At 51.1% G+C, this 25667-nt stretch overlaps 1 protein-coding gene across 1 annotated transcript in view; it reads right to left on the reverse strand.

Annotated features, from left to right (window-relative positions):
- The window catches only part of Vdr (vitamin D receptor), a 50378-nt gene that overhangs the window by 14450 nt on the left and 10261 nt on the right, over positions 1–25667 (reverse strand). Inside the window, 3 exon segments of the mRNA XM_032885736.1 lie at positions 4546–4676; positions 13506–13653; positions 17355–17429. Of these exon segments, the coding sequence (XP_032741627.1) occupies positions 4546–4676; positions 13506–13653; positions 17355–17429 (354 nt within the window).

A 25667-nucleotide genomic window follows, 5' to 3' on the forward strand; every position in this document is an offset into this window, starting at 1 on the left:
AAGGGCTGGAGGTCATGGCCGGTGGAACCACAGTTAGGTGTCTGGTCTCTCCTGCCCCTGTATACGGCGGGCAGAGAAAGAGACAGGTGCTCAGGAGGCTTGCTGTCCCGCTGTGGGCGTCCACAGGCATGTCGGTGAGCCTGACTGATTTCGGTAGCCCTTCCAGGATCCTGTGATGTTATTCTCCCTAGAACCTTCTGCATCTTCCCTGTTCGCCGGGATCAAATCGAAGTCAAAGCCTTCCATGCTCCAACGTCTTCCTAACTCAGTCCAACTGCATCCTTGGACACAGCTTCTGTTTTAGGCACGTTGGCGTGGCTGAGCTGTAAACACGACCTGTTCACACTTGTTCTGGATGCCTGTCCCCCGGTCTTCTCTGCCCAGCAGCTATGCATATTCTAGTCTTTCTTTAGTGGCCAGCTTTTTGCCCCCTTATCCAGGAAGCCTTTCTTGATTTCCCCGAGGGGCTGTGTGCTCGCCTACTCCCGCGTGATCAGTGTTTTTCCACACTCACAGGTACCTACGTCTCCCACTCTCGAAGACTCATAGCTAGTACAGGTTTTAATGAACGCCGACAGAGAAACAGGAAGCCCAAGGCTTTCTTTTCTAGAGCCTGGGATGCTAGGAGCAGCAGTTATGACTTACGATTCTTTACACGTCTCCCGTTACAGAGCTTCGCCAGGGATGTCTGCCCCGGAGCTTGCCAAGTAGTCTGACACCGACAGAGTGTGTGTGCCCTTGTGATAGGCTCTGGAAGACATTTTCACAGCACAGAGAAGGCCGGAGAGGACTGCACCCGATTGACTGGACTCCAAAGTGTCAGGAACGGCACCCATAGCACGCAGGTTCACGGAATAACCCACGAAAGCCGACCTCGTCACTGTAAACACTCCTCATCAAAATGTTCCCAAGACAGACTGACCCGTGCGGGGCCACCTGAGTAACCAAAAACTTTTCTCAGATGACGCTTCAGACTCTGCAGACGCAGGGACGACCCCGGAATTGTATGCTCTGTGGTCTTTGTGTGACTTGACATGGGCTTCTGTTGACATCTCTGCTATTGTTTCTGTTTATCAGTGCTTGCTTTTAGAAGTATGGCTTCTTTTCTTTTTAAAGTTATTATTATTATTATTATTATTATTATTATTATCATTATTACTATTTAAATTTTAGGAGTGATTTTCCTGCATTGTGCATCACATTCATGTCCGATGCCTGCAGAGGCCAGAAGAGGGCATCAGATCCCCTGGAGCTGTAGTTACAGGCAGTCCTGCCATGTGGGTGCTGAGAATTGAACTTGTCCTCTGGAAGAACAGCCAATGCTCTAGCCACTGAGCCGTCCCTCCCACCCCATGTGTCTTTTTCTTTTGAGACAGAGTCTTGCTCTGTATCTCGAGCTGTCCTGGGAGTCACATATAACCATCCTTTAGGTAAGCATCACCCGTATCCCTTCTTTGAAGAAGAGGAAGCAGAGGCCCAGAGAGGTATGTGGTGTGCTCAGGGTAACACAGCTAACGATGGGAGAGCCAGGGTTCAGACCTGGGCAGTCTGGTTCTGGAATGAATGGTGATGCCCACAGTCCGTCTGCCTCCAACCGAACCCAGCTGAACAGCTCAGGGGAATTCTGCTTCTCAGACTTGGAGTCCTGACACAAAGTGTCCCAGGTGAAGCTAAAGAGTATGAACAAAGGGACAAAGACTGTCACTGGCTTACAGGAAGAAGGCAAAGACGACGGGAGTTAACCTTCAGAGGCAAGCAGCACGCCTCAGGGTGAAGGACCAGGGTGGCTTGCCAAGTCTGATGACCTGGGCTCAGTACTTGGGACCCACATTGTGGAAGGAGGGAATTGACTCCCCCTAGCTGTCCTCTGACCTCCTCATGTGTGCTGTGACATGCCCCAGCTTAAACAAACAAATAAACAAGATCGAAGTTAATCTTTACAATCTGTCTTCCCACTCCTTGCATTGACTAGTGGCCACGCACCGCCCGTGACGGGCGGTGAAACCTGAGACTCTCTGGTTCCTGTCCAGGGACGCCACAAGGCAACACTGACTTGGGACAACCACACGCCATTCACCTACGATGTTGTCCGTTTGTGAAATATTTTACTTTGAGGGCCTATTAGCCTCTTAGGCATTTTGAAAACGATTTTCTTGGTGAGTTGACGCTCAGATGTTCCTGTGGCTGGTTGGAGGAGGTGCTTTTGAAGTGAAGCCAGAAACCTAGCAACAGAGGTCTAGTGAACTCTGTAAATGAGTGCTATCGAACCGTCAGTGCGTGCTGCTGTCTCCTCTCCTTGCAGATCCCTTGGGGGACATGACATAGTCTTGTACAGTTATTTGCAGGTAAAATATGTTCCCTAGCCAATGAAGCCCAGGCTCAAGTTGGGGAAGCCAAGATCTGCAAACACAGAACAGTTTTAACCGTGATGTCACCGGTGACCTCAAAACGCCAGAGGAGGGGACGTGACACTTTCTTCCCAAATGAATGACACAGACCGTATCAGATCTAGGCTAAGCTTGCTGGTCTATAGACAGACGGATGGGGTTCTGGAGACAGAAGCATGGTGAGAGGTGATATTCAATCATTGAACACATTGACTGAGTACCTCCTATGTCCAAGAGTAAGAAACATACTTCAAATACAAAGGGTCTTGGATTCTAAGGGCATGAAACCATCTAGGACTTGAAGACAGAGGAAGGAATCTTCAGAGGGACAACGCTTAAGTCTGGTCCTTGGGGCGGCAGGCAGAGCTCTGACTTGCTGGGAGTACCTAAGGGGCTTCCTAAGGAAGGAGCCCACAGGCCAGACCTAGGGCAGAATAGATACTAGCCCAGTAATCATGCTAGCCCAGAGGCATAACAGGTTAATCCTCTTGACTTTCTTAGCTGCTAAAAAAAGTAATATTCACATGCTTGGGGGCTATGAGAATTTAAGAAAATCTGTGTTCTCTTTGCAATATTTGGCACATAGCAGGTTGTCAATAAACATTGGTTCCTGCCACCTGTCTTTGCTCCTCCACTTCCCACATTTCCCTTCCAAGGGCTGGCTAGAGGAGAGAGAGAGACTGGGTATATAGTCCCCTTCCCAGTGTTTGGAAAGAGTGATCGTTTCTGAGAGGAGAGGCAAAGTCTCGAGGGACAAAAGCCAGTGCAAGGGTCGGTTCTGGAGGGTTCTAAGCCAGGGACTTCAAGCCCAGACTTAGAAGCTGGACACAGTTTAGATCCAAGGCAGGAATTGTATCTCTTGGGGGACACATGTTCTCCAGAGGGGTGAGAAATGGTTCCATTCTAGTTGGATCTCTGGCCTCTCCTCCTCTCCAACTATGGCTCCCTGCTGGGAGCACCAGACCGAGGGCAAGACAGGACACGTGAGACTTCATGGAGGACCTAGATGAGACCCAGAGCTGCTTTGGAGGAGGCCATCTGCTTCTGTCTGTCTGGCAGCATCGTGAGATATCGTGTATCTTGGTTCGGCACTTGCGGGCTGGGGTACTGCCTGTGGAGCTCTTGTGGGTTTTAGAAAAGGTCCTGAGTTGGACTGTAGTCCCCGGTAACCACTGGCTTGCTCTCCGATCTCAGTCCCAGTGTTTGTCTTTTCTGGGCCTCAGAGGATCTTCAAGAGTAAGCAACAGCATTCCAGTGAGTCCAACAATGGAACCCAGGGCCATTCTTGGGTGGTGGGGACCTCAGGACACGAAGGAACCTTCTCTGAAGGGGTAGCCTGCTCTACAGAGTCGGCCACTTCTGTGCATTCACCTGAGCACGAGGCCCAGACCAGATCCCACTAAGAATGTTTGAGAGCACCTAGCTAGCCTTGGGCCTCCGAGCCTCACTCTCCAGTATAAACACAAGGGGTGGGGTGGGGCAGTGACTAGGTAGCAGCAATGACATGTCCAGACCTGCATGCTGCTGTGGTATGAGCAGCAACCAAGGTCTGGAAACTCCGGGGCTGCCAGTGTTGGCTGGGAGCTGGGATCAGGTCGGAGGAGCCTTAGTGACGGAGGAGAGCCAAGGTGATTCTGCCTCTGCCTCCCAGGGACAAGCGTGTTTTATCGCTCCCATGAAAGATCCTCTCTCTATTCTCTGACTTTGGTCTGCTCCTGGTGTATCTTCTTGGTCTTCGGCCTCATCCTCCTTCCTTACGTTCTCAGACCCGAGGACTTCAGAGAGTGACGGCAGGCCCACGGATTGGCAGGACATGGGCTATGCTATGTCCTGGAGCCAGGGTGTGGGGTCTGAGTTCAGATGCCGACAGCAAAGAAAGCATGGAAATGCAGGGGCTTTCTGTGAAGACACAGTGCCCATGCTCCAGTCCCAGGGCCCAGATGAGCCCCTCCCAGCATCTGCTGCATTATATGGGCTCTCTCTTTTCCCACAACTCCTTGGCATATTCCAAACTGCACTGCCACCAGCTTTGCCTCGCCCATGCCCTGCCCTGCTCCAGGGTCCTTGGGGCTCTGTGGAGAAACCTGAATGAGGTAACCACAGCCATCTTGTGACCATAGCTGTGCACCCCACTCCCACCTGACCCCCGGACACTCACACTCCTTCATCATGCCGATGTCCACACAGCGTTTGAGCCGGCAGGCCTGGCAGTGTCGCCGGTTGTCCTTGGTGATGCGGCAATCTCCATTGAAGGGACAGGTGAACAGGGCCTTGCGCTTCATGCTCCGCCTGATGGGACAGCACAATTTTGCACTGAGTTGCTGGCCTTCTTGCTTCTAACTCCCAAGAACAGCCTCCAGCGGCTGTAACTATGGAGACCTGACTACAAACCCTCAGATGCCCATTTTCTATTCCCTTGGACCACCCTCAGTGACCCCCAAGCCCACTCTGCACTGGGTCTACCAATCAAACTTTGCAGTCATTGGAATATGGGGGTTGAGACAACTACAGCCCTCAGACAACCAGACTGGCCAATGGGTGGGGAAAAGACACCAGAGGGAGGCCCCGTGACTACCAACAACAGTCACAGACCCTTGGATACGACCACCTCACTTCACAGATGGGGTTGCCGAGGTTAAGAAACTCTCTAGTGGGCTGGAGAGATGGCTCAGTGGTTAGGAGCACTGACTGCTCTTCCAGAGGTCCTGAGTTCAATTCCCGGCAACCACATGGTGGCTCACAACCATCTGTAATGAGATCTGATGCCCTCTTCTGGTGTGTCTGAAGACAGCTACAGTGCACTTATATAATAATAAATAAATCTTAAAAAAATAAAAGAAAATCTTCAGTAAGAAATTAAGGCTTCAGATCGGAGAGTCTTAGGGATCTGAGGTTCAGCCTCTATCTTCTTGGCCTGCCTTCAATGCTTAGACACTCAAAGCGCTCAATAAACAGCCCCAGGCAGCTGGTCCTTGAGCACAGCTCACAATGAAGGAAGCACCTTCTATCGGCCTTGGACTTTGGCTCTAGTACCCTCCACTGATGAGCTGTCTCACACAAGGGGGCAACCACAGAGCTAGGGTTGTGATGAACGTGGATGATGCCAGGCTATTAGGGACGGTGAGACTCTAAGTTTAGACCCCCTGTCTCTCCTTGTAAAAGCTAGTGGGGACATTGGGTGGCATGCTACTGTCCACCTCTGTGGGGACAAGAAGCTTTCAACTTTTGCATATATACCTCTGCTACAAGGACAGTCCTTTTCACAGCAGAATACAAAAGTGACTTGGGAACCATCAGGGTGACCCAGGGATGAGGTCAGAATTGCCACATTGCTCTATTCTGGGACATGAGCCTTGTGCCCTCCCTTCCTCTCCTTCCCGACATGGTTCTTGAGGTCTCACCTGTTCCCACAAATGCCCACGAGTCTCCAAACCTCCTGGAAAGACCAGATGTTTCTAATTCAGAGCAAATTCTCATTTCCTTTTTGCTCACAACTAGGCATTTTGTCTGAGGTCTTAATGTGGCTGCTCTCTTCTCCGCCCACCATCGTGTCTAGCTAAAAGTCCTGGCTGTGAACCCTCCCAGACCACGGGTGCCAAGACGCACTCCTCTATGTGCCTTTCAAAGCGGCACGGCAAAGCCTTGAGCAGTCCCTGGTGGTGCAGAGGGCTTCTTAGACACCAGGCAGAGTATCCAGAGCCCTTCACAGGCCTGTCTGTGCCTCCTCTGCCTCCAGGGGTCTTGCCTATGCTCCTCAGTGAGGGACTGTGGCTGCGGTAGAACGCTGTGACAAGAGCGGCTTCAGAGAGAAAGGTTCAGGTTAAGGCCCGTCATAGCAGGCAAGTCAAGGAATGTGACAGAATTGCACATTTGTCCCGTGAGTGTTGTCATAATTCTCAAAACACAAGAAGCTTTAGAAAGCTTTTCAATTATAATTATTATTTTAAGGTATGGTTAAGACTCTTCCCGAATTCTAAATATTGATCCAGGGGAAGGAATGGTGTGTGGAAGATGACATTTTGGCTTCATGCCCTAGGAGCCACAGAGAGTTCACTGGCTGCCTCATTCTCCGACCCGCGAGCCCCCCAGAGCTGGCCTTTTAGGTGTGTCTTCTTCCATAAAGACGTTTTTCTGGGTCATAGGCCCTGCTGGCGTGGAGACCAATTCATCATTCTCTGTCCTCCCACCTTCTGTGGGCACTTAGACATGTGGCTGTCATCTCGTCTCGGCCCACAAGGAGTCAGGGCATTCAGGCCACCCAGCCCTGGCTCTGTGCTTTGTCCTAAAGATCCACACCCTACCCCGCCTCCCCGCAAAGCTAATTGCCTATGAGCGAGTTTGGTTTTGAGAAACAGGAGCCTTCTCATTCCACGGGAGCCCCAGTGCCTCTGCTGCTCCCGAGTCCGAACCCTGTCATTCTCTGGCTGGCAGGCAATTATAGCCTAGTTCAGGAAGGGGACCGGGGGTGGCGCAACCAGGCTAAATATAGAGTCAGTTTCTAGAAAGCCAGGGGTCAGGGAGGACACTGACCAGTTCTCGTGCCAGAGATCAATTCATCAAAACGTAAGAGAGACAAGAAGTTCACAAAAACATAAAGTGCCAGGGGCTAGGGCCTCAGGCTGAGAAGTGGGTGGCTTCTGCCAGCAACATGGTGTCAAGGGCCCGCTCGGTTCTGACTGTGGCTGAGTTTTAGAGACCCCAGTGCCTGGGCAGGGTACAGGAGCTGTGCGGAGTCCTAGGTAGGGGAGACTGTGTGAGGTCAGGAGCGCATCACCTAAGTTGACTGCTGTGTTTACCTCACCTCACAGTATGGGGTGTGTGTGTGTGTGTGTGTGTGTGTGTGTGTGTGTGTGTGTGTGTATCAGAGAGAGAGAGAGACAGAGAGAAAGAGACAGAGAGACAGAGAGAGACAGAGACAGAGAAGGGAGTGGGGAGGGAGAAGGGGAGGGGCAGAGACAGAGACTGAGAGAGACAGAGAGAGACAGAGACAGAGACAGAGAAGGGAGTGGGGGGAGGGAGAAGGGGAGGGGCAGAGACAGAGACTGAGAGAGACTAAGAGAGACAGAGAGAGACAGAGACAGAGACAGAGAAGGGAGTGGGGAGGGAGAGGGGGAGAGGGCAGAGACAGAGACTGAGAGAGACAAAGAGAGACAGAGAGAGACAGAGACAGAGAAGGGAGTGGGGAGGGAGAGGGGGGCAGAGAGAGAGACTGAGAGAGACAAAGAGAGACAGAGAGAGACAGAGACAGAGAGAGAAACAGAGAGAGAGAGAAACAGAGAGAGAGAGAGAGAGAGAGAGAGAGAGAGAGACAGAGAGAGAGAGAGAGAGAGACAGAGAGACAGAGAGACAGAGAGAGACAGAGAGAGAGAGACAGAGAGACAGAGAGACAGAGAGAGACAGAGACACAGACACAGGACAAGAGAGAGAGAGACTGAGAGAGACAAAGAGAGACAGAGAGACAGAGACAGAGAAGGGAGTGGGGAGGGAGAGGGGGAGAGGGCAGAGACAGAGACTGAGAGAGACAAAGAGAGACAGAGACAGAGACAGAGAAGGGAGTGGGGAGGGAGAAGGGGAGGGGGCAGAGACAGAGACTGAGAGAGACTAAGAGAGACAGAGACAGAGACAGAGAAGGGAGTGGGGAGGGAGAGGGGGCAGAGACAGAGACTGAGAGAGACAAAGAAAGACAGAGAGAAAGAGAGGGGAGGGGAGAGGGAGGGGAAAGGAGAGAGAGAGGAAGGGAGAGAGAGAGAGAGAACAATACACTGCGCACCTCACATGTAGACCAGGTCTCTTTGTCAAATACAGCCCAGCTTTGCTGGGCAAAGCAAAGCAAGCATGCTCCGTGGTGTGGCCATTTGCAGCGATACTGACAGAGTCTCGGCAGATGCTCATCTAAACTTTCAGGAAGGTTAACACTGGTCAAGACCATAGCACTACATTCCAGAAGGCATGAACCCTTAAATGACCAAGCTAGAGATCGCTCCCGTGGGTAGATCAGGAGTGTCAAGGAGATTGAAGACTGTCCATTTCACCCTTGCCCTTGACACCCTGAGACCCTGGAAGCCGACGTCATGCCCCCAGCTCACTCTTCCGGGGCCCAGCCCAGGACTCAACAGACAGCAGAGGCCCAGAGCATTGTTCCCTTGCGGGCTGTTTCACCTGATGTCCAGAGCCACAGCCCTGGCAGTGACCACAGTCCAGCTGCAGAGACTGACTGAAGGGACATTCCCTCAGAGCTCATCGGCTCAGCCTTCAGGTTTTATCTGATGTTTAATTATTTCTACCTGAGCCTCGCCCGCCCTTCCACTCCCGCCAGAGATCCCTGCTAACCCATTTCACACGCATCTAAGTCAGCACAGTAAAGACAAAGAGAAAAGGGGCTCAGAAAGTGAGGTATCACAAGAGATCCCTAGCAGTTATTATCCCCAAGAGTCTTCCTCACAAACCCTTGGCATTTCTCCCCAGTACCCTTAGTTCTTTGGCAGAATAATCATTATTTTTATTCTACAAGCAATGCCAGGAGGCACAGTGGAGGTAAGCACGCTTGCTTAATGCCCCGCAGTTAGTAAGGTTGACAACTTAACGTAGTTAAGATCTGTGGGGTTCCAACGCTTCCGTTCTTATGCTCTAGGCTCTCCGTCATGAATCTATCACCTCTCGGCCCAAAATAGAGCAACAATCCAATTCATGCCTTCCCAACACAAGAGCAGAAGCAGAGGTCATGTGAAGGACGCCTCTGGGGCGAAGAAGACTGGGGGTGACCGGCAGTCCCTGGCTGAGTGGGTTGGAAGTGGAGGGGTAGCATGCGGCCATGTGAGCCTCCTGCTTTATTTTGCCTATACCCGGGGTATGAGAGTGAATTCATGCATAGCTCAGATTAGCACCCCGATTCCCATGGTCTCAATTCCTAAAGATACCAAAAACAACGACCAAAGGAAATGGAAGCTCCTTTGTGTCTGTGTGGCTGTCTCTCTTGACAGTCCTACTGACCTTCCCCTCCATGTTTTGGTCTCCTTCCTTTAAGCACATGACTCTTGGGGCCGTCTGTCAACAACCATCCACACCTTGTAGCATGGGAGAGCTGAACTGGGCAGAGTTCTCTTTGGTAGCAAAGACTTCCTAGTGAGTCACCGATGTGTGCCCACAGAAGGCCATATTTCCTACCCACTCGACTTCCATTACGTACTTTGTGTTTGAATCAGCTGAACAGTTCCCCATTTCCCTGCTTCCTTCACAGTGAATTCTTAGAAGAGCCAGACAGAACGGGCGATGTTCCTGAAAGCAGAACGCTCCCTGTGTTCCTGGACTCTCTCACCCGCCTGCCTTCCACCCACTGTGCTCTGGAAGACCCATAATCAGCAAGGCCACGGAGGACAATGGGGCTGGCAAAGGAAAGAAAACACATTTTTTCCCCCTATTTTGGAACTCACAGTGCCCAGCTTCACATTGCTTTTGTTTGTTTGTTTATTTGATTGCAGGATCAGGGTTCAGTCTAGGGCCTCAAACAAGATACTCAAACGCTGCCACTGAGCTACACCCCCAGCCTACAAGGTTTCTGTCAACAGATATTAATAGGATGGGGGAAGGCAAAAAGGAGACAATGAACTATCAATTTAGCTTCCGGGACCACCCCAACCCCCCAAATTTCCTCATCAACCTTGATCTCTTTCTTCATCAGAGAGTCCTTGGGACAATCTTCTTTGTCTTTTATGCCTTTGTTTTAACAACAGACCCTCAGACAGAGCCATTCATGACCAGAAATCGATCTACATCAACCTATTATAGATTATCCACTATAGTTATTATCTCGTGAGGTAGCTCTATATAGTCACCTTTTGGGACCTTCTTGGACTCTGCTTCTTGACGCTTTGGGCATCCACAAGTTTACTTTGCAGGCCTTGTGTTTATACCAGAAATATCATCTGTGGTGTTCATTTTCTCCAGAAGAACGGGAAGTGCATAGAACGTGGAACAGTCCACAGGAGGAACTGACCGGCACTGGACTCTTAACTCCTGACCACAGAGCAACTGAACCATGACCCAGACTTCAAGCTTCATAATCACTCTTGGACTTGACTGAGCCTTGGATGTCCTGGGCTCACTATAACCAGTATCTCAGTAGTTAGAACCCAAACCAAACACTAACGGGTGAAGGAGACAGCCTGTCTCTGTGCTTGGGAGTAGCCCAGGGCAAAATCCTCCCCATAGCTGCCGTGAGGGGATAGAGGGAGCTCTTGAAGAACTGTATCTTGGTCTCAGGGACCTCTGTGGTCCCAAGGAGGCTGTGTCTAACAGAGAAGGCACCAGATGCCTTTTGACGAATAGGCGGATATAAGTCTATGGAGTATTCGGGCAACTATGTGAACTGGGTGAGGGGAGGAAGAATATGGCCAATTCTTGTTACCACAGGAGCGGTGATCTGTCTCTGAAGCCACTGAAAACCCTGGAGTCCTGAATGCTGCACTGTCACCTGTGACCCTCGGGTTATAACATTTTTTGTCATCTGGATTCGTATATGTTTTCTGACTAAAGTCTTCTTGTTGAGACACATACAAGGTTGGTTTGCTAGCAGTAAGCTTCCAACAAAGTGCATCGCACGCACGGAGGGAATGAAACTTGCCTCAACGCATGTGGTTTCTCCACAAGTCGCACCGTGGCTTCTCGAATTTTAACAGTACACAACACTTCGCTACTAAACTTAGCAGCCATTTTAGGTAACAAAACCACCAATAACTATAAAAAAAAAAATCCAAAACAGACAACCCAGCACTAAGTCGGTAGACAGCTAAAAGGACACCGTGGCGGGAGAGGTAGCCCAGTGGTAGAGCACTTGTCTAGCATGCTCTCCAGGTCTACAGGGGCGGGGGTGGGGGCTGGGAGGGGGGAGGACAAAAACACAAAGATGTTTGTGTAGAGTGAGAGCTAGAACAGAAAGCGGCATGGTGTCCCTGCCCAGCCTTTCCCGAGAGGGAGTGTGCCAGGTGACTCAGCTCTGTAGCATCCATAAAGGACAGCCCAGGTGTGGCAAGGATCGATCCTGGTAAATTTTGGCAGCTGGGAACGTTTTCAAATACGGGACTCACACACAACGAGCATCACCTGTGTCTATATGAATTTGTTTACGTTTATTTATAGGCCAAAAGTAATTCAAGGAAAGCCACAGCAATCTCTGATGACAGGGGTCATCAATCAAACGTATCGGAGTTAGGTCTCCTCTAGTGAGAAATGGGCTTTCGCTATCCTGATCCACCAAATCGCCCCTTAGGGTTCCATCTTCCATAGCTGGGTCTCAGGGGAAAAGACAGAGAGGAAGAATGAGGTGACTTGGGAGTAAGGGTGCCATCAATGAGTGAAGCAGCCCCAGGAGCTGTTGGAGTCCCTTAGAGATTGGTAACATGACCTCTGGTGAGTCTCAAATGTGGCAGCTCCTAGGTTTATGTCCAGTCAAGTTTGGCGGGTGAGTGCTTGAAAGAAAACATACCAGGAAGGGTATTGGGAGATGGCTACAGAAACTTTTCTCAGGGCAGAATTCCACCAAGGGAGATTAGCATTGGCTTGTGTGGCTGAAAAGTCATAAGTCACCCTGCATTCTGTGCCTTCCAGAGTTCTTTTCTGCATATCATCTCAGTAAATCTCAGATACGGGCACGTGTGTAGAGTCGGTTAGCTGAAACAGCGGCATTCAGCGAGGAGGAGGGCATTACATTGATGGTGTGGACAACACCATGCCAGTTCTATGACAGTGTTGGTTTCAGTGTGTACCCAGACTCTCCCTTCTCTCCCCATAGGTGGCTGCCACACCTGCCCTGCCAGCATGGAGTCCAGGTGGCACCTGGCACATAGGACTTGAACTCTGGAAGACCTACCCTCCAGCAGTGTGGGCTTCATACTACCATGAGGTCTGACAGATGTGACTACGAGACAACAGCCAGTGGCACAGTTGGTCTGGTTTCCCTAACTAGGGAGCAGCTTTCTGGGAAGCCAAGAGGGTAGCCCGTGCCAGGCCAAATAGGTAATTAGCACCAATAGAAACCCTAGTGCCCAGAGATCAAAATGGCTCCAGGCCACGGAACACTGGCTCCCGAGTAAAGGGTTGGTGAGTCAGACCCCTGTGATGGATGGAGGAGTGGCCCACCCCAGGGACCTGAAGCAGATTCTCTCGTTCCCTAAGCCAGGGGAGCTTACCTACCTCTTCCTCCCACCTCAGACTGCCAGGCTGAGCTTGCTGCCTGCTTCTGAACCTGATCTGTTCTTGCCTTCCTGACAATGCCCTGTTCTTCTGTCTACCCACCTGCAGTCACAAGTTATTTCCCAGGGAGTGACTTCTGGAACATTCTCTCTCCAATATAAGCTGAATGCTAAGTTTTCAAGCTTCCTGCTTCCCAAATCCTTCCATCCTCCCATCTTCTCTAGCCCTCCATCACTGGCTTTGCCTGAGGCCATCTTTGGACCTTCCCGGTACTCACCACAGACAGTCAGTGCCTGCAATCCCTGGGCTCACATAAGAAGAAAGAACTGGAACTTGATATGCCCTGCTTGGTTGATAGCTGTGGGAGGCCTGCCATTTTCTGAAGGGAACCAGAGGAGGAGTGGACCAGGGAAAAGGGGGTTGTGGGAGTAGGGGTTGAGAGGAGAGGAGGGAGGGGAAACTGCGGTCTGCATGTAATATATGAGGGAAGAATAAATAATAGAAAAGAAAGAGGAGACACCATCCCCAACTGACCTGACAGGAATGGTGGATGCCCCTGACACTAACTGGAAAGCTTTCGCTGGTTCACTGGGGTAAAGCAGGCTAAGAATGAAGAGGTCAGGTTGAAGGCTAGAGTCTCTCTCGTTTCATGGAAGAGTTTAGAGGGATGGAGAGGCAAGCGGAAAAGCTAAATTCTGGGGCTTCCCCAGAGACATGACCGGCTTTAAAATGAGGAAGCCGCAGCCCTCAGCATGGGGGAGGTTCACTTGCAAGGACACCAGACACCAGCGGGACAGAGAGGACCCAAAGAGAAAAGACCCTGTTGCTTGCTGTAACTGGGAGAGCCGCTATGTTCCTCAGAAAGCATAGGGTCCTCTTGAGGAAAAGGTCTGCTTCCCTCTTTCCCTTCCCTCTGCAGAGGGGACTCACCTGAAGAAACCTTTGCAGCCTTCACAGGTCATAGCATTGAAGTGGAAGCCCGTGGCCCGGTCTCCACACACTCCACAGATCCGGGGCACATTCCGGTCAAAGTCACCAGGGTCGGGCAGGGAGGTGCTGGCCGCTGTTGCCTCCATCCCTGTAAGAACAGCAGGGAGGTCACAGTCAAGGTCAGATGTGGCTGGCTCCTTTAGTATCGCCACCAGCTACCCTTCCCTTCATGGTGGAAAGTGGGTGGCAGTTCTTTGGTAGAACGCGTCCCTGGAGACAAAGTGTGAGCTCTTCGGAGCCCTTTGCTGCATGGCCGCCCTCATGAAGACAGAAAGAACAAGGCTCAGGACCACGCCTCATTCAAACCCTATGCCTGCCGGCTGCTTTGGGAGAGGCAGTGGGCATCTCTGTACCCCACTGTCCTCATCGGGAGAGATGGTCTGCTTTTGGGGGTGATCTGAAGAAATGTGGGCACATTCCCTGGCCAGGCAGATCAGAGCCAGTGCCTTACTCAGTGTGGCCTCCAAAAGGAACAGGAGAAGAACAATGGTGTGTAAACCCAAGCTCTTGTCCTGAGAGAGCCTGCTCCTTGCAGCCAGGCAGCCTGGGGCCCTGTGTCCTTAGTGGTGTCTTTCTATTTTTGTTTCCGGTGCACTTTGTGTGAGTTTGGATGTCCTTCTGAGCCATGTGAGTCATGACCAATTAGCTAATTTTGTTTTCGGAGACGGTTTCTATAAGCGGGCATTATCAGCTAGACATGGACCTCACACCTGAGGAAAAGGGAGAGACAGGGATTGCTTGTACGCCCTTCTTGAGAAATGGCTGACCTTTCTTTTCCATTAGTAAATTTGGCCCCGGCTTTGCTGACTGACTTTGATTCTTGACTTCTGTGAGGCTCAGAGCTGACTCTGTGATACCTCAGGTCTCCCTAAAATGCTCTTGGACTCAATCCCTCAGTTCTTGTGAGCCCTCTCAGAGCCATTATCTCTCTGATCTGAGACAAGTGGGTCAGGAGGAAAATAGCAGAGAGATAGGGATGAGGGATGAGCACCTGTTTCTCAGATAGGGATGAGGGATGAGCACCTGCTTCTCGGATAGGGATGAGGGATGAGCACCTGTTTCTCAGATAGAGATGGGATGAGCACCTGCTTCTCAGATAGGGATGAGGGATAAGCAAATGCTTCTCAAATAGGGATGAGGGATGAGCACCTGCTTCTCAGATAGGGATGAGGGATGAGCACCTGCTTCTCAGATAGGGATGAGGGATGAGCACCTGCTTCTCAGATAGGGATGAGGGATGAGCACCTGTTTCTCAGATAGGGATGAGGGATGAGCACCTGCTTCTTGGATAGGGATGAGGGATGAGCACCTGCTTCTCAGATAGGGATGAGGGATGAGCACCTGCTTCTCAGATAGGGATGAGGGATGAGCACTTGCTTCTCAGATAGGGATGAGGGATAAGCACCTGCTTCTCAGATAGGGATGAGGGATAAGTAAATGCTTCTCAAATAGGGATGAGGGATGAGCACCTGCTTCTCAGATAGGGATGAGGGATGAGCACCTGTTTCTCAGATAGGGATGAGGGATGAGCACCTGTTTCTCAGATAGGGATGAGGGATGAGCACCTGCTTCTCAGATAGGGATGAGGGATGAACACCTGTTTCTCAGATAGGGATGAGGGATGAGCACCTGCTTCTCAGATACGGTTGAGCCTACTTCTGCCTCAGGCTCAGGCACAGTAGGTGAGAGAGTGGGTTTCTGTGGCTTGTGGAATCTCAACGCTCATTAGTCTGATTTTACTGCACCCCAACACCACCCTTCGAACACTGGCCATAAGGCAGTATGGATATGACGTCTCCTCGAGGGAAGCCCAGAGAAGTCTCAACCTTGACAGCTACTGCTACTGGCAAATGTATGGTACAAACACTTTGGTTTTTAATATCACAAAGAGCTTCGGGACAAAGGAAGAATGGGAGCAGGTAGGCAAGGATATGGCACTGTCATTCTCAAAAGAAAGTCACATAGATGGTTGCTCTGGGTCTCTCTATTCCTGAGAACTGCTACACATCAAGAGTGAGATTACTGATATTTCCTCTGCAGCTAGTTTCAGACTTATGGATTATGATACCTGCAGGTGCATACGCACATACATAAATATACCGTAAATACACACATATGTAAATATGCCATATATACACACATACATAAATATGCCATATTTACACACATATGTAAATATGCCATATATACACACATACGTAAATATACCGTATATACATACTTTGATTAAAAGACAAAACAAAAAACAAACAAACAAAAAACAAAAACAAGGAAAATCCCCAAAGAGATGAAGCCGTTGGCGGACAGGAACACGCAGCATCATGTAGGAGTGATGTTCTTTCTTTGAGTGACAGGTTTATCTATCCATCTCCATTAAAATGTAACGCTTTATGTGCACTTCTATGCATATCTGAAAGCTCTCTTTGTAAGTTTTAAAATTACATTTACTTATCTGTTTTGCGTGCGTGCGTGTGTGTGTGTGTGTGTGTGTGTGTGTGTGTGATGTATGCTGCACACACGCTATGGTATACTTGTCGAAGTCATTAGACAGGTGGGGGGCAGGTTGATTCTCTCTTGCCACCAAATGGGTCCCAGAGAATGGACTCAGACTGTCAGGCTTGGGAGCTGGTGTCTTTACCCACTGAGCCATCCCAACCGCCCCTGAAATACTTACTGACCTCAAAACAATTAAAAATAAAAGGAAAAGTGACTCCTGTCCATCTCCTCACAGATGTGTGCGACCTGGTGCCCACGCACCATAGGTGGCCAAAGACAAAATTGTAAACTTACTTAAAACCTAAGGTGTGTGTGCACGCGTGTGTGTCTGTGTGTCTGATGGTTTTCATTAGCTTAATTGTGTGTCTCTCAAGCGTGAACTTTGTGGCTGCATGCCAATGGGATGACTCCAAGTCCGGGGCGACTCCTACAAGATTCTAGAGCATAGCAGGCATCTAAGATGTGGGCAAGGATCTCAGGGCCCGATATCATTATGGGGTACCGGGAGAAGCTGTTTGGGATGCTTGTGGTTTCACCCCAGGTCACTGGAGCTACACCATAGTGTTCTCACAGAGCTGGGCTCACCTGGGCTCCCGGCACCTTGTTGGGTTGGTGGGAAAAAGAGAATGAAATGGGAGATGGGGAAGAATACCAGTTAGTTCAGTCCAACAAGGCGAGTCCAACATCGCAGGACCTCATTGAAGAGGTCGCTATGCAAGCCAGCTGGAGTCACAGATCCACAGCATGGCACAGTGCAGTTCTATCACAGGAGAAACATTGCTGTCACATCTGGGGGGGGGGTTCCTTTTGGCACGGGGCTGGGAGCCATGGCACTTGGCTGGACAGAAAGGCTAGATCTGGCAGCAAGCAACCCAGAGCGAGCAGGATCGTTGCAGGAGAGCTGGGAGAACAGCCAGCTCTGTCTGGATTTACTACTGCAACTAGGAAGCCAGAATCCAGATAGAGAGAGTAGGCTCAGGACCCAAGAGTTTCAGACGCTAGACGTTCCAGGAGACACAGGTAGAGAGCAGGGGTGTGCAGAAGGGAGAAGATGGGACACACATCCAGGAAGATCAAATCACTGGAGGACCCCACTGACCCGGAGCTCTAGTTCTCACCCTATCCTCCATACCAGAGTACCAGCCACAGATTTTGCTGTTATGGGTCCCACGTGTGCCAAGACTGGGCAGCGTTCATGCCCTTCTTCTGCCTGATACCCTGCAGCGACCTCTCCTTGCCACTCAAACGCACAGAGACAGCTAGGAAGCTTGTAGTTGTTGGGGACACACCTACCTGAAGGAGCAGGGTGAGTAGAGCCCAAGGGTGCTCTCCTGGGAAGTCTCACAGATCTGTCCGACCAAAAGAACTCTGAAACGAACAAGGGGAGATGTTTTACCTAAGCTATCTTCCATCTCCAAGCCAGTCCTCTAAGGAGCCCAACATGCCACAGGAGACTCTGGGGGTGGGGTGGGGCAGGGGATTAGGTCCTGAGATAAAAACAGGAAGAAAGTGACTTCGGCGGACATTGGAGCTGTTGCTGCCAGGGATGAGGAGGAGGAGACTGGATAGTAATCAGAATGGTTGTCCCTCAAGGCAGAGGGCAAGTGCACACAAGAGTTGCAAGAAGTGAAGGTGGCAATTAGAACCCGGTGAGAGCTGCGGCTCTGGGTCAGCGGGGTCCTCCACTGTGTTTGGCCTTTGCTGGATGTGTGTCCCATCTCCTCTTTCTCCCTTCTGCGTCCTCCCGCAAGGTCCCCCCTGTCTGAGGAAGACTTGATCCCCTGCTGTCCTCTTCCAGATTTGGGGGATACCCTGGGAAGTAGAACACAGGGCAGCCTAGAATGCGGCTGAGTGCTAGATGGCGAGCCAGGCAGGACTGCAGACTTCCAGGGCCAGGAACTATGATGGTTGTGACTGCGGCCAGGGCAACTGCCCCGGGCAGGCATCTGTGATCTGTTTGTGGAGAGTGGGAGTGGGGATGGAAGGTGCTGCGAGGGGTCAGGGGGAGCTTAAAAACACCGCACCGCACAGCCTTGAGACAGTGCTTCCTGCCACTTTGAGCTCTTTCCCAGACTCAGGTCCAGACTCTGAGTCCTACAGACATGACTGGTTTCCAAGGTGGGGTTGGGAAATTTTTCACTCTTCCTCTGTCTGTCCACTGTGAGACAGACAGGTTCACACACATATGCTCACACTACACTTCCTCCCTGATAACACTAGGAGGCGAGCATAGAAGAACATAGACTCGAGGGTCCTGGAACCTGAACCCTGAAAAGGTATTTTAATCCACACTCCAATCGGAGAGGGTCCAGGCTGCCTGCTCTTGCCACTCTCCAGAGATCTCTGTTTCACAGCGGCCTGACTAGGTAGGGAAGGGAACAGCCTGGCCCCCAAGCCTTTGCCACCCCTTGGGTACCACCCGCTCCTTAGGAACAACAGAGGAAAAGGTGGTGGATGTATAACTTAGACAGTATGATCCGATCCAGGCTGGCCCACTGTAGGCTGAGAGTGATGAGAGGTGTGCCTGCAGGGGAAAACAGGCCACTTGCCCAGAGACACTTGCCCTCTGTTCCCATGGCTCAAGGGACTGCTGACCCACACTACCCGACAGTATTTGGATCTGCTAGGCTTCCTCCCTGCTCCTTAGGAAGTTTGGGATGAGAACAATGGGTAAAAGGGGAGGCATCATTGCATGCCCATCTTCAATCCCTGAGGCTTCCCGAGGTCAGAGTTCATCCAGGTAGACCATCACCCTTGAACTTTAAGAAAAAAGACCGGAGTCTACCTAACACTTCTAGGGCTGCTAAGTGACACACACACTTGACTTCGTTTAATCCTCACAGTGGTCTCTGAGCTGGGGGGGGGCACGGGGAGAACCCTTGTTTTATAGATACCAAAACACAAGCTCAGAGCGTCTTCGGTGACTTGCCCGGTGGTGGGCAGTACCAGCAAGGGGCAAACAAGGGCAAGCTAACTCCAGTGCCAGGGTTGCCTCCTGCAAACTCCTCCCATTCCCGGTGACAGTCATCAGAGCAGACACCTATGGCTCTGCACTGGGCTCTGCTCCAAGACCTTCACAGGCTTCGCTACTTAAAGCCCCACCACACCCTCATTAGGCAGCACCGTCACTGTCCCTGACTCGGGGATGGGAAAACCGAGGGAAGCTGATTGCATTTGGAGCTTAGCTGAGTATCCGTCCACCCTGCCACACTCCCAGTGGGAAATCGCTCAGCCTTAAGCCCTGACAGCCTTCATGACTACTAAGTCAGACAACAAACCCCCAGGGCCTGAGAGAAGAACTAAGGCCGGCTCCCTCACCTGGGAAATCCTGCCCACCACACAGTCGTCTGCCGTCCAATCAAACACTGGATGGGCCTTTCAGGAGAAATTATGCTACAGTCAGTTTCTGGGTCCAAGGTCAAGTTGATATGAAAGTGGGTCAGAGACACAGGCTTAAAATGGGGACCAGTGGAAAAAACACTTCATGCCCCCTGTCCTGTAAATCTCCTCACCAGCGATCGCATTCTGAGCACAGAGAACATCCTACCGCTTTTGCTGGGGCTGTCCCCAGAGCATCCTGCTCCTGACCCTGACCTAGCCCTGACCTTGTCTTAGCAAGAAATGAGATCACACAGTTCCTGCCCAACACTGATGTCACAACCGTTGCCTCCCCTACACCCCCACTTGCGCGGTTAAAACTACAGTTGTCATGTTCCGGCGGCAAAGACCCCGAGCTCTCAGATTAAGTTCACTAGAACCTCTCTGTGGGGTCCTGAGGGTAACTGAGCTGTGAGTGGCCACTGAAGTCTTCTCCAGCTCCAAGAAAGTCCCATCGTACGAAGGCCATCACTGAAACTGACCCCTGGCCCCCAGAGAGATCCCAGCATGCCTGGTGGCATGTCCGTCTTTAGATGCTAACAAACAGGAAGAGCATGATGTCCCATGAACAGTATGACTCTGATATACCCCAAGGGGACAACGAGTGCCCAGGAGAGGGGTCTTCAGCCAGCTTGGGACCACAGCGATCAAAACGGCTTTTTAAAGGTTGACACTCACTTCTAAAAGGCCCCCGCTCTTTTAGAAGAAAATGGGAAACCAAGTCTTTTCCCTCACAGGGGGAGAGAATCCCTCTTCCTGACATTCACACCGACAGAGAGAACGGCATAGCGGGCTCCTCTGGAGTAAGCAGGCTCCTCTGGAGTAAGCAGGCCTATGTGTCTGCTAAGAACTCTGCGTGTGGCCTTGTGTGTGCATGCCCGTCTCTTGCTTGCTTTCTTTCTTTAAATTTTACCATCTTTCTGTGTCCAGGATGAGCTCTGTATGACCCTTCTAACTTGTCACCTAGGCACAGCGGTGTCAGGGCCTGCCACCGTGACACACTTCCTTCCTTCTGCCCCACCCCCCTTCAGACCCTACTCTCTTTGTCTAGACCCATCTCAGCATGTCCTCCCCGAAGCTGGGGTGGGAGTCAGGGTGCAGAGTGAAATGGGGAAGGGGAGAAGGTACTCTCCAAGCAGACCACTTCTGAATTACCTCTAGCTCACTGCCCCCACCCCTACGCGCATAGATTAACCAGAGTGAGAAAGGCTAGAAATACCCCACGCAGGCTACAGTTCCCAACGAGAAGCCCCTGTGGTAACCAGTTGTCCCAGAAAATCTCAGCCTTGAAAGGTAAGCTGCTACCACCTTACCACCTAACCCAACCACCTTAGTGCCTTTCTGGAAATTTCCCGTCGGTTTTAATGGAAAAAGAAGAACCATCTCTCATGTCAACCCACTCTCTTTGGATGGATTTTAGAAAGTCTATGATGCACAGAAACCACCTGACTTTCAATCGCTCTGCCAAGCCGGCTTCTTTCAGAGGAGCCTAGGAAGCCATTCCCTTGGGGTCTTTGGGGGGATGGCTTAGAGGGGCCACCACATGGGATCATTGTGCAATCAGAGGAGTGGACTTCTCTGTCACCAGACAGAACATTGTCATAAAATAATAAGACCTACAGTGTAATGGTGTGAATGGGGCAGCCGCGGGGTGAAGAGGTAGGAAACTCTGGGTGCATTTCAATTTCATCGATCCTGGGTAAGCTCTTGATTTGTACAGGGCGAGGCTGTGTCTGCCTCCCTGGGAGGGAAGGGGTCGGCTGAAGCCTGCGTGTGGCCGCCTGTGCTCCAATCACAACAGTCTGCTGCCTCTGTCCTCAGCACGGCAGCACCTCAGCACATTTATTATGCTTAGCAAACACATTTAACCTCTAACTGAAGCATAATAAATCCAGTGGCTGACGGTCCCGGCAGTTGACAGGAAGTCTACCCTTCAAGCCGGTTCTTAATCAGCCATTTTGAGAATATCTATCTCAGATATACATCTCAGAGAACCTTTCGAAGTCATGACCTGGTACCCCACAGAGTCAACGGTTAGAGAGTCATGCCAGAGAAACTGGGCTACAAATTCCCATTTTTCCAAGAATCTCTTGGCTGATGGTCCCTATCATGACTGGGTGTCTTAGAGCTGGGTAAAATTCAGAGCTGGGAGGCCCTAGGTGATGAGACGGGAGACACATGGCTTGCTGGGTGGGTTTCCACTTCTTATCAGCAACAATTATTCCTGCAGGCTGCTTTTTTTCCAGTGGAAACTCTGCTCTCAGCTTTGTCAACAAGATTTCTGGGCTGATTACTGCTCTCCAGGTAACAGGCAGGAGGCCCCATGGTTGCTGGAAAGCATAGGCAGCCCCCAGGGGGCTGGTGGAGCACAGAGGGAGTCAGCCCTACCCTAAGACACAAAGCCGATTTCTCGGGTTTGACAGCAGAGAAAAACTGAGGCCCTCACAAGGAAAGAGATATCTACAGAACAGAGTGTTTCCTCGCCAAGACCCCACAAGGCCTAAGAAAAGTGAGCCATAGGATGGGTTCATTCTTTGAAGGCGGTTGTGGGAAGGCCCCTGTAAAAGCCCTGATAACAATGCTGTTACCAATTAATATCAACCCCACTCACACAACAAATAACGAGAAATAGAGAGGTGGATGAGGTCTACGTGCTCACTACTGCCTCTGCACGCACAGCTCTTGGTTTCAGCCTTCATAGCTGGTGGGCAAGGAGTCAATACAGCTAGAAGCCACTGACATGGAAGGGGGTACACAGGGCCTGATCTTACTCCATGTGGGCGGGTCTTCCTAGGATACCAGGATGGGAGCGTTGCTCAGAGAGATCGGGTATAGGGAAGAGTTGGTGGGACAAGGGGATTTTTTTTTTTCCTCCAGTGACTAGAGACCAAGAAGTTTAAATTGAGACAACCTCAAGCACGTGGGGAAATCCAGACTCCTGTGAGTATCCAACCCTGCTAATGCTGATACAGCTGAGAGCTAAATGGGCCTTTGTTACTTGAAAATTCTTACAGACAGTAGATACAATGTTTCTTCTTTTGAAACATCCCCTGGTGGGGTGGCGGCGGCTGGCCACTCCTTTAATCCCAGTGGTTGGGAGGCAGAGACAGGTGGCTATCTAAGTTTGAGGATAGCCTGGTCTACAGAGCCAATTCCAGGACAGCCATGGCTGCACGGAGAAACCCTGTCTCAACAAAACAAAGAAAAGCAAAAACGACACTGAACAAGGCAACCCCAAGGCCAGCTTTGGGTGCTCCGTGCCTCTCTCTCTCCAGGCTGGGATGCTTGAGGGGTTCTGGAGGCTGCTTCCCTGGAGCTCAGGAAGAATGCTGGAATGCTTGGAGGCCCTCGGCTCCTTCCTCTGGTTGGCCCTGGCCAGGTTTCTTTTCTCTGAGACCAATGCTGTTTCAGTCACTCGGATTCTGTCTGCATCAGTGACAGGGCAATACTCCAGGTCCTTGTGAGTTCTCTAAGACACTGGTGGTCTGACCTCTAAAGCCAGCTAGAGACGCTGTTCACTACCTAAGCCCTGTCCCTCAGTGTCCTTCCCTGGTTGCTCATCCACAAATAGGGACACAGCAGTGCTGGAACGTTGGGGCTGCTGTGATGACCAGAGATTCCTGAGAGACCATCATCCCAGAGTGCGTTTGGTTGATCAGTCAGAAGAATGAGGGGGGGCTGCAGGTTCTAGACCGGGGAGGACAGGAATCCTACCCTCTGCCCTAGGATCTCCATCCCAGATGTTACTCAGGAAGTCATGCATTTGCAGGCTGCATAAACAACTAGCCAGTCCGTCCACTTGCCATGGCTTACAAAACACTGGCTTCTCGGAGGGGAGGAAAATGGATCACTTCTCTCTTTCTACATAGGTAGAGAAACTGGCCTGCATATCTAGGCTCTCTCTAGAAGGAAGAGAACGCTTGCCGTTCCCCAGCTGCTACTAATTACTAACCCCTGGCCTGTAATCTGGCCTCTGTCCTCTTTCACATCTCTGTCCCACCCACAGAGGGACTGAATTCATGGCAGTCCCCCAGCTGTCCTCCTGTCTGTTCTGAGGACACAGCTGACCTTTATCCTACTCCTGCCCACCACTGTACAGGGAAAGGCAGGTACCAGTGCACTGGAGCTGGGAGGTGACAGTCAGAGATGCGGTGCCCTGAAACCCTGGCTGCCTCATCTCCTAGGTCCTGTAAGAGGACCTGGTGCTGGCTGTAGTGGGATCTTCACTGGCTTTTCCTTTCATTCTAGGTGGCACAGGTTCTGAGGCCTGCATTGGAAGCAGTGACAGGCTCCGGGCTTCTCTGAGATAAGCAGGATTGGCAAGGTCTAGCTCCCATAAGGGACCTACTTACCATATGGTGTCCTTTCTATCTTCTGGGTCCTTAGTGAGGAGAGATGTCCCCAAGTGTCCATTTATCTTCTCAAGGCCTAGGTCAAGTGGATGAACCTCAGCCTTAGAGGACACCAGCTGCTCCCCAGGTTTTGGGTAGAAACCCCCTCCAGACTTTTCATTTGCTCGGGCTCTTGCCATTCTTGTGTGTAGATCCCTTTGGGGACCCATTTGAGGGCAAGGGGCAATGGCGTTTCTTCCTGACCTCACAGTGGTGGATACTGGCTTGCCTTACCTGATGTTTGTACTGAGGACTGAACCTAGAGCCTTGATCTTTGATGGTGACTTCTGCCTAGCCTCAGCACCGACTACAAGACAAAGCTTGCCCTAGAGGCTGGAAGTATATGAAGAGCGAGGTGTAGCTCTGGCCCTCTTGAAGCTTACGGCCACAGGGGATGACAAAGAGGACCCCTTGACTGAGGATGACATGTTATAGTGCAGGTAAGCACAAGAAAGGACAAAACCATGCAGGGGAGCCCCTGGCCTCATTTCCACTGGATGTGCTATAGACCCAGAGCCCCAGGGGAATTCTCGTAGAGCCATTAGTCACTGAGCTACAAGGGTGAGGCAAAGGAAAGTGCTAGAACTTTGCAGCCCAGCTCTGGGCCAAACAAAAAAGTTTCATGAGAGATTATCAAAAGAACAAATGGGTTAACAGAGTCAACAGAAGCTGGAGAAAAGGCAGTTCCGCATCCCCAGTCAACCCTTCTTCCATTCATCAAGTTGTCCAGAGTAGCAAGATACGGTTGCCAGGCACAGGAAGAGCAGACACCTCCCACTTTCCAGATCTCCAAATCTGCCTTTGCTCGGCCTCTCAGTCTACCCTGCCTTCTTGGCCAAGTCACCTCCTTGTTGCCAGGAATCACATCAAGGAAGGGGCTGGGTGCGAAAATATACAGCGCTCACAAACAACTTACATCATGGGCAGCTGTGGCGAGCTGTGTATGAGCACACGCCAACCCGTATTGAGACCAGATGTCCAAACTCACCGGTGGCCCATACCCAAGCTTCACCTTACCCTCAAAGCTCCAAGGGAGAACAATGTTTGAATATAATGTATCAAACCAAATACTGCTGGGGGAAGTTCCCCCAGGGCCACAGGGTGGAAGGAAAGATCCTTGCCCAGCTCCTGCCCATTGGATATCCTCCTCTTTGGTTTTCTTTGGTACTCCCTGCAGAGGGAGATGGAGTAGATTTAACTTACAGGGACAGCTTTTAATAAATGCGGCCTCGGGATAGAGGAGGAGTTAATCCCTGGGTCTTGAGAGGAATGGCTTTTCTCTCTTCTGGTAGTCAGCAACCTGCTGCCCACAAGCCAGGACCTAAGCATAAAGTGGCTCCATGGTCAGCTTCCGGCCTGAGCCGTAGCCCCACCCACTACGAGGCGGAAAGCCCCTTGTCTTCCAACTTGCCAGCAGAACAGAGCCTGGTTCCAGAAAGGGTTAGAACAGAAAGCAGGCTGTGCTTAGGGCCTTCCCCATGCCTGCTCTACCCTGGAGCTAGGCTTTGCAGAGAGGAGGTGATGATCAACCGAGCTCTCTCACCACCATCTTCCCTACCCAGGCCGGCTTCACCGTTTCACCGTGTACCTGGAGCCTCTGCCAGCTGAGCATCCGGTGTGCAGCTATCTAAGCTAGGCCAGTGGCCATGGCCCTTCCTGCCCCTGGGAGGAGAGGTGGGTGACCCCTCCATCCACTGCTTCCCCTTCTGTCCGAGAACTCCTCCTGACCTGAAAAACAGCTCTGTAGCCGGGTTCTGGATTGAAGTTTAACAGAGACAAAAATAATTCCCTCGAGTGAGCTATTTTCTGCCCGGCTTTTGGAATAATAGCTCAGGGT

The sequence above is a fragment of the Rattus rattus genome, chromosome 1, assembly GCF_011064425.1.
Source record: "Rattus rattus isolate New Zealand chromosome 1, Rrattus_CSIRO_v1, whole genome shotgun sequence".
In the NCBI taxonomy this organism is placed as follows: Eukaryota; Metazoa; Chordata; class Mammalia; order Rodentia; family Muridae; genus Rattus; species Rattus rattus.